Raw genomic sequence first — 13770 nt, forward strand, 5'->3', positions numbered from 1 at the left:
CAGTGTCTCAGAGTGGTGCGAAAGCAGCACTGGAAGGTCACATCCTGTGCTTCCATTTCGGTTTTCCAGCCAATCTGCAGTTTTCACTTGTTCAGTGGTCTGATGCAGTCTCAGGGTGTCTACCAAGTTGACGTTTCCAATTTCCCCGAGTTTCCAAGTTTCCCATGAGTGCATTTGTAAAATTCCCTGAGTGACACAGTACTTTGTTTTATGCGAAAACAAACTGACACAAAGCCGCCTGATGGTATCACTCTCCAGTAAGCATGTTAAAAAATAAAAACAACGATTTAATAATATTTGAATAGTAAGGAGTAGTGTTTATTTCATTTTTAAGAAAGGAGAGAGATTAGCAAAATGCATAACAAATCGAATATCATATAAAAAATGCTAAAACAAACTCCGGACTGAATTGAACATTTTCAAATACGAACTAAAGGAAGATGCATGCGGAAACAAATATTTTCAAATGCGAGATATTTCTATCTACTAACAGTAACCGCAATGATGTGGGACCTGAACTTTAGCGTCACAAGTGCGATTCTCTCTAAGGAAGTCTACTCAAACTGCAGATTATAAAAACCTTAGTCTGTAGAAGTCAAAGAGCAACAAATCTCAAAGTAACATTGGAAACTCAGCCCCAAGTTCGTGCACAACGCTTCAGTTAGAGAGTTTATTTTTGTTTGGATGAGGAACACTTGCATCTTGGCGTCAGCCAACACTTTGTTTTTTCAGCTCAAGCTCTTTCACAGAAGCAGCGGAATGCTTCCTTTCCTGTTCCTTCCTGAGTGCATCGGCCCTTTCTGCTCTTATCCCCCCCAGGTCCTCTTTCCACCGTGCGTTCGCAACACGGACCATTTGGAGCATCCTCTTGGCCAGCTGAACGCTAGCAACTCCTCCTGCCGACATTGCGGCGTCATACACGATTCGCTGGGCAACCAAACATTGCTCCTTCCAATTTTCAACAAGGCATTCCTAGTTAATAGAAAATCCCCGCTCGACAGACGCATTTCCATGCGAAAGAGACAGAATCACCTTCACAAATGTGAACATGTGAACAGTTCTTTGTTCAGACCACAACAGATGGCTGCCCAAAGGGCATCCAGCCACTTGTGTCGAGACTAGGGAGCATACATGCTTGTAGGACCGCATCGCCCGGTCAGCTTCGGTTCTTGTCACGCACTGGTGCTCCGTTAGAACTTCAAGCGCATCATTTAGACGCCGTTCGCAAAGATCGGGAATCAGCACGTACGCGGGATCCAGAAATGACGATCTGCTTGCCAGCTTGAACCTCAACAGCGACCTCTCTGCTATCTTTTTGGCACAGTTCTTCACGAAAGTGGCGCAGTCCTTTCTGAACCCTAGGATAGCCGAATCTGAAAGTTTTGGGGCCTTTCGAAGCACATTCTTTGTAGCAAACCCAAGGTCGACCTTGGGCGTCGCAACTACGTTGGCAGTCAGGTCCATGTCCACCTTGCTCAACGGACTGTCCACCACCATTATTACTTCTTTCTTTACTATTCTACTCATTAGAGATCATAGAAGGTTCTCCAATGCTGCACCAAGAAATGGAAGCATAGGCAAATCAGTCTGGAACTGAGCCAGGAGCGGCTGCAGTTCCTCCGCAATGCCAAGCATAAAGGTCAGCTTTGCAGACAGCAGAGGATCGCGAATGGCTGTTTCCACCACGCAGTAACTGGAGCTGGTCGGTCGGTTGTTCTCATTTCGACACGACTCGATGTACACTTTTAGGCATGGCTATCTCAATAGCTCTTGAAATAACACAAACATTTTCAAGCCACCGCACAGCGCAAAACTTCATACAGTAAATGTTGCTCCCGGTTATGCGTGCGTATTCAGCGCGTCAGGCAAGTACACATTTGAATAAGTGGTACAAAGCACGAAAAAACTCCACGAGTCGTCATCCTGTTGCCGCGTGTCCGGTTTTGAAAGCATCGTTCACAACATGAAGGCCACAGCTACCAACTTCGAGAATACGACTACCGTCGCTGGATTCACAAAGCTGTTCTTGTTTGATCTCACGGAGAAATTTTATATTTGCATTTGACCCATCCATTGAGATCTAAAGAATTTTTGATCGGGACAGTCCATATGTGGAAGTTTTAAAAGCGGACAGCAATTCTTCTGCCCGCGTGCGCCCCAGAAAGCATGACGTCAAGTAGCACGTTTTCATGCTCTGCTTTGCATCTGACCATAAGCGAACCAACACGTCCATTTGCTCTTTTTGTGCAACTTTGTTTAACGATTCGTCAAACAACACGACGAAGTGGGAGGCTTGACAGTAGCTGATGATGGGAACATCAAAGAGAACAAAGAAGCCGATGCCGCGGCAGCCCGGAGTGATGTGTGCATCATAACAGCGTTTAGGTACCACATCACTTTAGGATTCATGACCTCAAAGTCACGCTGAAAGATATCCTTTGCTGTACGATCAGGTTGGACGTTCGTCGCAGTAGTTGAAGCACTTGAAGGATGCGCAGAAACGACGGCACTGGCCCTGCATTGGTCACAACGGTGGTCGGTGGTGTCAAAAATGAGGCTACAGAGGGTGTCCCGGTATTGATCACAGCGGTGGCCAGCGGTGTCAAAACTGAGGCTACAGAGGGTGTCCCAGCTCTGGTAATCGCCAGTCGGTGCTTCTTACTTTCAGCGTGACTTGTCACCACTCTTCTTCCAATGTTGCTGAGCGAAAACTGCTTTCTGTATAGCGCACAGTACGCTGCGTTTGGGCTACTTCTGACGGGCCTAATCCACGCTGCAAACTCGCAATGTTTCGCATTCGTCCAGTCCTGGACGAAAGTGCACTTGAAGGTCGTCATGCTAGTCACGTCGCACACAGCTTGCCTGCGGCACCACAGCAGTCATTAACACTAAGCCGGTTCAAAACAGTGCAGCTAAGTACAGACAGAATTCGTTGCTGTGCCAGCGTCAGCAGATTGTGAAAAGGCGCGAAACTATTTCCCTTTCTCCCACAGCTGCGTCGCCTGCATCACGTGCGTGCACCCCCTGCGGCAGAAATGGACACTTCCATCAAGGAGATGCGCAGGGAGGAAGAGTTCATTTGGGGCCATCTCAAGTTCTTACGTTTTCTGCTGCGTTGTTGGAGCTGTCCACTCGGAAACACAGGGAAACAAGGGGAGGCCGCTCGAACAGCGCACATGCGAACCGTAGGAAGCGCACGCTCTGCCATCGGTTACAGCGGCGAGGAAGCGCGGGAAAGTGTCCGCTTTCGACGTAGTGCGCTTCGAAATAGGAAGCGCCGCTGGTGCCGCAAAGCTTTTTGTTGCCTTGCTGGGATGCTCCACTTGACAGCATAACGGAGGCCAGCGGTCGCTGAGGGGAGGACGCGTAAAGCCGCACTGGACAATCCGTGCAATGCCAGTCAGCATTGCTTACACGAGGCAGCATTATGGCGACTTTAGTTCCTTTTATGTAGAACTGCAGCTAATTTTCCTGGATATAAGCACAAATCCCCCGAGTTTTTCCAGATTATCCAAATTCCCTGAGAATTCCCGGTTTTAAGGGTTTTCCCGGTTGGTAGACACCCTGAGTCTACTCTCGATAAAAGGTCTCCCATGACTAGAAGTTCTAAGTGGACATCCACTTTGCATTCGGCTTTTTGCCGATCAGCGGGCACGCCTGAAAAAAGCATTCACAGGTGCTTTCGGCGGTGAACACACACTACCATGTCATGAAAAGAATTCTCCTTTTCTACTGTGTAGATAACAACCAAACTTGATGAGAAGTTAGGTTATTAAATCATGAATCCAAGAAAACACAAATTCAAAAACTTTTCTTTGTGAAAACCTCCCCACATCTTCCTTTAAGGGGAGATGCTCCCCGAGAAAACCTTTTCTTTAATAAAGAAGTTGGCGAGATGACATTTGCGCACTTGGTATAAATGAAACTCCTTTTATGACATATGTAATTAGCTTTTTGATAAGACAAGAGAAGGGAAATGAGGGGCTCGTTATGACATATATAAAAACAAATTGTTCGAGGTTACGGGTGACTGTTACTTCCTTCGTACTTAGTTTCTTGATAGTTACAGTAATTGAATTTCTGTGCTCTACAAAATGTATAATGAACACCTTTATCGTGGGCAAAATTCTTTTTAGTAATGAAAAACAACAAAAAAAGAAAGATGGTGTTTTCTTCTGTGTGTCAGTCCTTCCTTTGCTATGGAACTGTAATGAAAGTATGGTGGGACTAGTTAAGTAAACAGCAAAGACTGAGGCAGCAGTACAGGAAAAACTCACCAGCCGACCTCATGGCAGATTCAAAATCACTTGTCCACTCTGGAGCATGCAGGCAGAAGACGTCGAACAGCAACTCCAGAATGTTCTTCTGCATAGACCACATAACAGAAGCCCACTCAGCTCGTCTGTTCACTAATCCATGTACAATGTGACAGTGAAGTGTGCAATCAAAACAGCAACACAGAAGAGTGCAAAGATCAAAGTTCAGCTCGTACACATTCAGGGGTGAGAATGTTTTGTGGAAAAAACATTCTTATTTTAGACCTTCTTCGCATTAAAGTATTTTACATTAGGGTTTGTGAACACTGAAATACATTTTTAACCACCTTCTTTCCTCGCATAAGTGTGCATAGCTGAACCAGGCCACATGCAATTTCGCTATAATGCCAAAATTTTTATCCTCACCGCTTACAAAGCATCACTTCTGGTTCCTTAGCTTCCCCAATGGGGCTAGTAAACGTGCTTGATGCTAGCCATGTGTTCCACCAAATTACTCGGACCATACGCCGATCAACAACGCTTCCGAGCGCGGCGACTATTCCGACGGCCCTTGATGATGGCACTTCCTGTTTCTATTATGGGAACGTGCAAAGGATCAGAGTTCCCAAGCAGGTGTCTGCTCTGGACTGAGCAACTATGGACTCTAGATGACTCATTTCTTCAGCAGCAGTGACACAGAAACAACTGGAACTGTGGTGACTAGTTTACGCTGTTTCGTGGTAGTGATTATTAAGTGCAGAAAGTTAAGAGATTTCACTTGGTGAAAAACAGTAAAATTATAAAAACAAGTGTTTGCTGCAAGCCAATAATGCGCCGAAATAAAAGGCTCTTAACACACTCAATTTCAGAGACGTGTGAAATGCCGTTTTACAGAAAAAGGTACAATTACGTAAAAACTGAAAAAACGAAATATTTTCATGTATAAAGAAAGGAACGCCGAACAAAGGTTGTTGTTAAAACGAAGACGGAAGCCGAAACGTCTTCGTTTTAACAACAAACCTTTGGTCAGCGTTCCTCTCTTTATACATGAAACTTCTACCCGAACCAGACGAGTTTGTCAGACTTTAGATTTCAATGGAATATTTTCCTCCCAAATTTCTTTTATTCCTAGCTGCTCTTTCTCCGAGTACTTGTCCAAAATTTCATTATTGCATCATTCATTATACAACTCTTATATCATATTTTACTATTACACTCTAAATGCCTCTCCCTGCCTCAAGGGGCCGATCTCCTTAACAATATTGATAACAATGCCCATAAGAAAATGCACCAAACCAAAGTACGGACCACGGCACCCTTCCATCTAAGGAGCCCTCTATTGAAACAACAAGCACAGAGAGTCATGCAGCCAGCAGCAAAAAAGAAACCTAATGACCTAATCGTGCTTTGACTACCACCAACAAAATGCCACTGGTGCACCCCGATTTAAGCCAGTGTATTTGCGAACTCCGTGTAATGGTGTAAATGGTAAGACCTGAGGCAGCAGACATTGATACAACGAACAGACCATAGTATGAGTATCCATTAAGTAGTGCTATGTTACTTAAAATTTCGCTGAATGACGCTAAAGTTTCATGAGGATAAAACATGAACTGCAATGCGAGGAATGTCTACGACTGCAACGAGCGAATGCAGCTGACAAAATGCGCCATGCTCCAGCATTACCGACGCCTCTGTGCAGCAAATGCGGCAGTCTCCACAGCTTTCCATAGCATCGCACACCATGATAGCTGATGTCCAAAAGCAGCACAAAACAGTAGCAAAACAGGCACAGGACAAGCAGTGCGCGCCCATCACCTCCGCCGCTCAGACGTGCGGCGGAGCAGGGATGGCACAGTGTTGCCTTCAGAGTGCTATGGTGGACGAACAGACAAGCATGCAGAAACAATCAGGTGTTATCCCCACTATACTCAACCTGCACGTAGCGGTGTCCTGCGATCCACGGCGGAGACAGCGGCGGCTGTTGCCACACTCACGTTATGAACACAACTGAAAAATGCCTCTCCATATTCTATTAATTTTATTTATTTCCATGATACTGCAGACCAAAATACAAACAAGGAATGTAAGACACTTTATACAAAGAACAAGTACACTGTAGACTCACGACGATTAAAACTCTGATAACTCGAAGTTTCGATTAACTGAAACAAATTTCAATATTTTGGTTGCTGGCTACATATTCAACACATTTTAAAGCTGCTTAATTCGTGCCACGATTTCTTTTTAATTTCGCCGATTGAATGTTTCTGACTTGCTCCGACACTGCTGGCGCATAAAAGAGCAGTGACCGAGGTTAGATGAGTCCAGTTTGTTGCGCTGTGTGAACTGAAAATCCGGCCCCTCCAACCCCCGATACGGTCCGAAGAGGGGTCGTGTCGACCGGCCCATCCAAGTTTCGTTTTGCGAGCTTTGCTACCAGACGTGCGTCTGTGAGCTAAGACCAGCTGCGCGCTGGTTTGGACGCTTCGTTGGTTTTTTCTCTTTAAAGGGAATCTTAGCTCCAGCGCAAATGTGCATTCCCCGCACATCTGTCCATGTGGTCCTGTGCGTCGAAAATGCGCACTCATTATGAACTGCTCGTTGTGGGGTTGTCTCCTTACATGAACCCCACCACTACAGTGTCACATCTGCAAAGAAGGCCTTCCGATATGTGTATTCCATCACAAGAATTTTTGAGCTCAAGGTATCGAAGATTAAAAATAATGTTTGCCCTCTACGCTCTCCACTCACACACTCCCTAAAAATTTAACAGGTTGGTACAGCGCTCCACCCGTGAAAAACGTTGCCACTCGGTTTTTTTACTTCCGGTGGCGGCACCCGCTCACCCGCCTGTCAGCGTTTCACTGCTATCATTGCGAGTGCACTGTGGACCACAGCGATTGGCTTCGAGCCCTACACATATGCCGTGCGTAGAAACGGCAGCAACGACTCGTTGCCCGGGCAGGTGGTTTGGTGGCACAGAGGCGTCGCTCCCAAGTTTGTTCCCTTCCCTTTCAGTCCACACGGCGGCTGTGAAGACTGCAGAGCTACTGGACATGGAGCTGCTATGGCAGATAAGACGGCTGTACCCCATACCGAAAGCACAGCCGTGAAGTCATGTTAGCAGCTAATGGCAGCGCCGGGCTCCCTGTCACTAACTAAAACATCACCATACTAGTGGAGTATCCCTCTTTTTGAAAAATAGTTCTAAAACCCACCACTACGCAAACATCAATAGGCCCATAGATTTTCTAAAAATGCACTTTTTAACGATTGACAATAAATCGCTGGCAACTTTGATCCCATTTCGTTGCCCTTCTAAAAGCTGATGACCACTGCCTATATTTTCATTAGTTAAATTTGTTGCTGTGCAAAACTGTTTCTGGGAGCTTTTTGTAGCCATTCAACTTTAGAACCTTCGGATGATTTGGACCTTTCTTCCTGTCCCGTGAGGTCTTCATGTGGGTTCACTCTATTGCAAAACCAGAGCATTACTGATAACTTCTTCCAACCAAACTTGAGTAAACAAGCATATCACAACCTTTCACCCATACTTTACGTTGTGCTAAAGCATTGTGCTAAACACTTTGTGAGAAAAATGGATCCAAAATACTGTTTGTTTGCATAAATATTGATAAAGCAAATCACATTTATTCTTTAACCATATTAAAGCACACTTCTGACAATTCAAACGGAAATCTTTGGTCCCTTGGAGTTTGAAATAACCAGAATCTTTTGTACACATGGAACATTTTTTGACACGTCTTAGGCAACTTCAAATAATGTTGCTTTAATATAAACATTTGTTAGGCCATTTCATTGCATTTATAGCTCATTTTGGCGTTCGTTCCGCAGTGATGTCCAGGTTGAAGTGTACACCCCCAATTATGCCTGCAGGGCACCCCTGAGTAAAGAATAACAAATCTCACCCTTGTGTCAGCAAGTGGTAGACACAGCACTTCAACCAAGGACTGCAGGCCGGATGGTGGAGGCTTGCAAAAGTACACCATCCCTGGAGAGAAAAAGAGAACCTGGCAATCAATCAACACCTGGTAGGCACTGGCAATGCCTTAAAGGGACACTGAGGAGAACCGTATCAAAATTTTTTTGTTAGCAATATCTGATAGTTCGGCATTTCATGGCTTTGTTGACGCTTGTCCGGGAGCGAAAGATGCATTTATTTCAAAGAAATTTGGATTCGAAGTTGAAAAATTTTTTCCCGCCGCTCCGATTCAAACTCGAGAACTCTTATGACGACACGGAGAACGGAGCGCAACCTTCCTTTGCAACCCTCAGAGATTCGTGACATCCATGAAGTAAGGAAAATTCCTCCATGGTGGCGCCTCTTGTCCTAGGAAGTCATCACGCTTGTACTTGCGAGATTGGCCTGTGGCGGCGATACCTGTATTTTGGTTCTTGCTATTTTCTACATTACAAGAGCTTTGTTTTCAGGAAGAGTGGCGTTTTTGTGATCAGGAGCTGGTATTCTATGGATACAAGCAAACTTCAATTTCTCCTCAGTGTCCCTTTAAAAAAGAACTGCCAGTCCTGAAAAACATGTCGTGAATGTGCTTTCGAAATGAAACCACCACTCTAATAACCCTGTCACACGGCACTCCACAAAGGCATTTCTAATAACCCCATCACACGGCACTCCTCAAAGGCGTTTCCAGCAAAGCCACTTCTTTTTTCCAAAGGAGCGAAAGTTCAAAGTGGCGTATTCGATTCATTCGTTGCATTCTTAAAAGAACTGCAACAGCTACTCTCCTCACCAGCAGCAGGTTTTGTACATTGCCTTGGCCACCAGGGGCACTGGTGTGGCTGCAACAATTTTACTGTCTTGAAATCTGGGAATAAAATATAAACACTAAGGAAGTGCGAATATAAATATTTTTGATATTCGGTTCCTATTTGTTTGCGAGAAATTAATATTCAAGAATTTCTGAATATTTCAGAATTACCGAATTGTTGTAAAATTCTCGCTTTGTTTTCCAGGCACTTTAAACCCAATTGTCGGTTCGCTTTGGTCTATGGGGGTATAATGTCCCAAAGCGACTCGGGCTACGAGAGACGCCGTAGTGGAGAGCTCCAAAAATTTCGACCACCTGGGGTTCTTTAACGTGCACTGACATCGCACAGTACACGGGCCTCTATAATTTCGCCTCCATTGAAATTTGACCGCCACCACGGCTGGGATCGAACCCGAGTCCTTCGGGCCAGCAGCCGAGCACCATAACCACTCAGCCACCATGGTGGCCCAATTGTCGGATAATTTGCTTAAATATTGCGGTTTTGCCATGGCCGAATTTATGGAATTTGGCACATTATACGATACCTGGCTAGTATTCGAGAATTTTCCAATATTCAAAAATTTCTGAATATTAGAACATTTCTAATTTTTGCCAGCGATCGTATACCACGCCAACTTCCATAAATTCGGTCATGGCAAAACCGCAATATTTAAGCAAATTATCCCATGATCGAGTTCAATGTGCCAGGAAAACAAAACAAATGCACCTCTTCCCTTTCTTCGGCGTCTATCAAGTGGACCGATCGCATTCAGCCACTGCTAGGCTTGACCGCGAGCAAAATTCCGCAAGAGGGCTTTATCACATATGTACGGGTTGGACTTTTTGAAGCGAAAAGCTTCACTACGCTAGATAAAGCAGTCGTCGCGTAGGCCAGACAATGGCCTTGAACAACCTTCAGCCCAATCACTGTATGGCCATATGTGGTACAGCTATGGTGTTGAACACGACTCCTGACGTGATGACAGCCAATGGGGGTGTCGTAAGACCGTGTGATACCACGTCATAGCCACGTGGTCGTGTGGGTATATATAGAACGGCTGTTGCGAGCGTGTAGCAGAGCTGCCATGGATGAGCCTCAGACGCTTAGCAAGTGTGCTTGCTTTTAACTGAATTCCAAGTTAGCCAAGTTAAACCACTGCCAATTTTTCAGTTTCAACCAAAAAAAAAAAAATGATAGAAGTAAAATATAGTTCTTGAAATTCGGTTTTAGCCGAAAAATGTCAGTATTCTTGACAGGCAAGGCATACCTAGCTGGCAGTTGAGTACCGGTTACACTCAGTAAAAGTTGTAAATTAATTAAGTAGGGAAGCTAGTGGCATGATTAAACAGTGGCACTGTTGGATAAGCCGCACAGCTGCGTGATTTGAGCCATTTTTCTGATTGTTTACACGAAGCACCACCCTCTCGCCGCCTGCTAGCTAAGCACTGTTTGTTCACTGTCGTCCTCCGCTTATAGTAAATAGTTAAGTAGGTGTATCAAGTGCAAGGAGGTCAACTACACGAAGCCATGCATAGTCGTCATGCAAGTATAATGTTCGGGCAACCGCGACGATTAATCCTCAGTTCCATCGCTGCTGTTAACACACAGACCACATGATGCCCTGCCCTCTCGCTCAACCAAGCGCAACAACCCAAAGGAAACTTGTCAACATAGTTCTTGGAAGTAAATTCCACTTGCGTTCTTGACTTCCGGCTGTCTCATTAAACTTGCGTTTATTTTTAATGATGAAAGCTATTCCTTCTACAAGCACACCTCCAAGTGGAAAATTACTGGCAAATTAAGTTAACTACTGGTTAACGAACTACTTACACTAACAAAAATGCCGAGACGGACTCTTAAGTGCCTTTTGACTGCTCAGAACTGCAACATTAAATCAATGAAAAAATTCAGAACTTCATTTGTTGAAAATAGAATTACCCCCCCCCCCCCTCCAAAAAAAAAAAACGAAACTTGCTTTTCAGATAAACACCAAAAAATACCTCCGAGTTTTAGAACAATAAACACCGAAAAGTCCAACACCTAAACATATGACATCTGATACGTACAAGATGGCCAACCACTGCTCCAAGCAATCATAATGAGAAACTATTTTATTATAATTTCGTTGTACCTCTGCACTTCCAACGTAAGCATCTATTTTTGAACCATCTGTATAATAAGCCGTGAAATTACTGTATTTTCCTTAAGTGTAAGAAATCCTTGTATTATAGCTTGTTCTGGAATTTGTTTTTTGCGGAACTGTGTAAGAGTGAAATCACAGATTTCAGAGAAACTGTACCATGGCGACAGTGGACCTCGCCTTCGAGCAATGTTTGGTGACATATCAAGTACATCAAGGTTGTGGCACATCTCTTCAAATAGCAAAAGCAGTGGCCGGGTGGCTAGCGGCTTGTTGTCAGAGAGTATTCTAGATGGGCACTTCGTAGTGATGGGATAACAAACATGTTTATGCAGTGAATGGATTTTTATAATGTATGAGCATGTGAGCATGGCTCTTCTGTCTGTAAGTGATGGTTCGCTGGTTTCTACATACAGTCAAACCTGGATATAACGAAATTGAAAAAAGTTCGCAATTTTTCGTTATATCCAGGTTTTCGTTAGATGCAGTTTTGGGTCAAGACTGGTAAGGATCATGCCAAAATGAAATAAAAATTCGACAGATATCAATTCAAGTGAACTCGCCATTCAAAGAATTTATTTAATAGAGAAAAACTGTGTAATTTTCGCTTGCTGTTTTTGCCCGATCGAAGCCACTACTCGGCGCTCCAAGGAAACTAAGGCATCCAGGGCTGCTTCATCGTCCTGCGAGCCGACGAAATGGCGCAGAACGTCCACCGCGTCCATCAGTTCCCTCGCGGTGGGAACAGCACAAAACGTATCAGGCTCTGTCGAACCGTCACCTTCAAGGCTATCTTTAACGGTTTCGACAAGTGCCGCATCAGTCATCTCTTCCGTAGCCACGGCGCCGTTTTCCACGAACAAAAAGTTGCACAGCTCGACACCGTCGGGCACCCCACCGTTCATGCGTAGTTCATCCCACGCTTCTGCGACCTCGGGTGGGCTTGAAGGTTCGTCTTCAGTGACTGTAGCTTGAATGGCCTTATTTACCTGAGCCTTGGCGAAGCAATTGGCGATCACTTGTGATCCGACCTCTTGCCACGACGCAGCAAGCATTTCGATTGCTTGGTAGATATCCACTTTTGTTGGCCGTTCAAGGCGGATGTCCAGGAGCATCTTTTGTATCAATCGACAGCGGTAACAGCATTTAAAGCTGTTAATAACCCGTTTGTCTACGGGTTGTACCAGAAAAGTGCAGTTAGGTGGAAAATACTGCAGCTCGACGTTCGAAAGTTGTAGGCCTTCCACATGGTGCGCGGAGCAGCTGTCAAGCAGCAAACAAATGCTGCGAACTTGTCGCTTGACATCTTGGTTGAGCTCCTTCAGCCAGTCGGAAAAAATTGCCCGCGACATCCAAGCTTTGGAGTTTTCCACATATTTTACTGGCATCCACCTTGTTCCTTTAAAACATCTGGGCCAGGCATTGCGGCCAATAACCAATGGGATTCGGTTGTCGCTGCCATCAGTGTTGGCGCAAAGCAAAACCATCACGCGGAGTTTACTTTGCTTTCCACCGCGGCAGTCTTCTCCTTTTAGTGACAACGTGCGGCTCGGGAACATTTAATAAAACAGGGCCGTCTCATCAGCATTATAAATGTCGGCAGCTTCATAGCGGCTGAAAATGCCGGGAAGCTTCTCGGCCACCCACGAGGCAGCAGCATCACTGTCTGCGGAGCCAGACTCGCCAGATACCACTTTTCCGACAACATCGTGCCGGCTTTTAAATTCTTGTAGCCAGCCGTCACTTGCTTTGAAGTCGTCATGGCCCAGGATGCAAGCAAAATCTATGGCTTTCTGCTGCAAAATCGCGCCACTTATGGGCACGTTTTGTGCTCGTCTGTCCAAAAACCATGCAAACACGACGTTGTCCAAATCAGCATACGTCGACGTCTTCAGTCTTTTCTTCTGGGCACTTGTGCCTGACTCCATCGCACTGCGGATGCTTTGTTCTGCAGCAAGAATGGTTGACAGGGAGCTGGCTGGTATATTGAAGCGGGCAGCGACATCTTTCTTTTTTTCGCCGGCGGTAACCGCATTCAAAATCAAGAGCTTATCTTCAAGGGACAAAACTTTGCGTTTCCTCACAGCGGAACTCATCGTAACAAACCGACACCGTAAACACACACCAGCACACGCACGTCAACACGCTGACGAAGAAGGCTTACCATAACTGCGCCGCAACACCACGAAGAATTTGTCATAGTAGTGCCGCCTAGTGTCAAGCTACAAAATGAAAGCTTAAAAGTTGCTACGCTTACCACGGAGCGGCGATAGCGGCGCTCAACATCATCATCACCGAGGTCTGCTTGTTTGCTGCGATTGCAAGCGTTCTGCTCGCGGTCTACTTTACCTTTTAATATAAAAACTTACTTAAACAATATTCATTAAAGTTGCGCACTGCCCGGTCAAATTTCGGGCAAAACATTAGAAGATACAGCTCGATGATCAGAGCCGCGAATTCGTTACATCAAGGTCAACTGCCGCAACGAGTTCGTTACATGGAGGTCGCCTATACATGGGCTTCAATGGGGGATGTGTTGGGGAATTGAAAATTTTCGTAAAATTTAGGAATTCGTTACAC

General features: G+C 45.2%; 1 protein-coding gene across 1 annotated transcript in view; it reads right to left on the minus strand.

Moving 5' to 3' along the window:
• The window catches only part of rictor (rapamycin-insensitive companion of Tor), a 148148-nt gene that overhangs the window by 112771 nt on the left and 21607 nt on the right, over positions 1-13770 (minus strand). The window contains exons 8-9 of the mRNA XM_077643128.1: positions 8189-8271; positions 4278-4365 (exon numbers count right to left, since the gene is read on the minus strand). Of these exons, the coding sequence (XP_077499254.1) occupies positions 4278-4365; positions 8189-8271 (171 nt within the window). The remainder of the gene's footprint in view (positions 1-4277; positions 4366-8188; positions 8272-13770) is intronic.

The sequence above is a fragment of the Amblyomma americanum genome, chromosome 11 (genome assembly GCF_052857255.1).
Source record: "Amblyomma americanum isolate KBUSLIRL-KWMA chromosome 11, ASM5285725v1, whole genome shotgun sequence".
NCBI classification, from domain to species: Eukaryota; Metazoa; Arthropoda; class Arachnida; order Ixodida; family Ixodidae; genus Amblyomma; species Amblyomma americanum.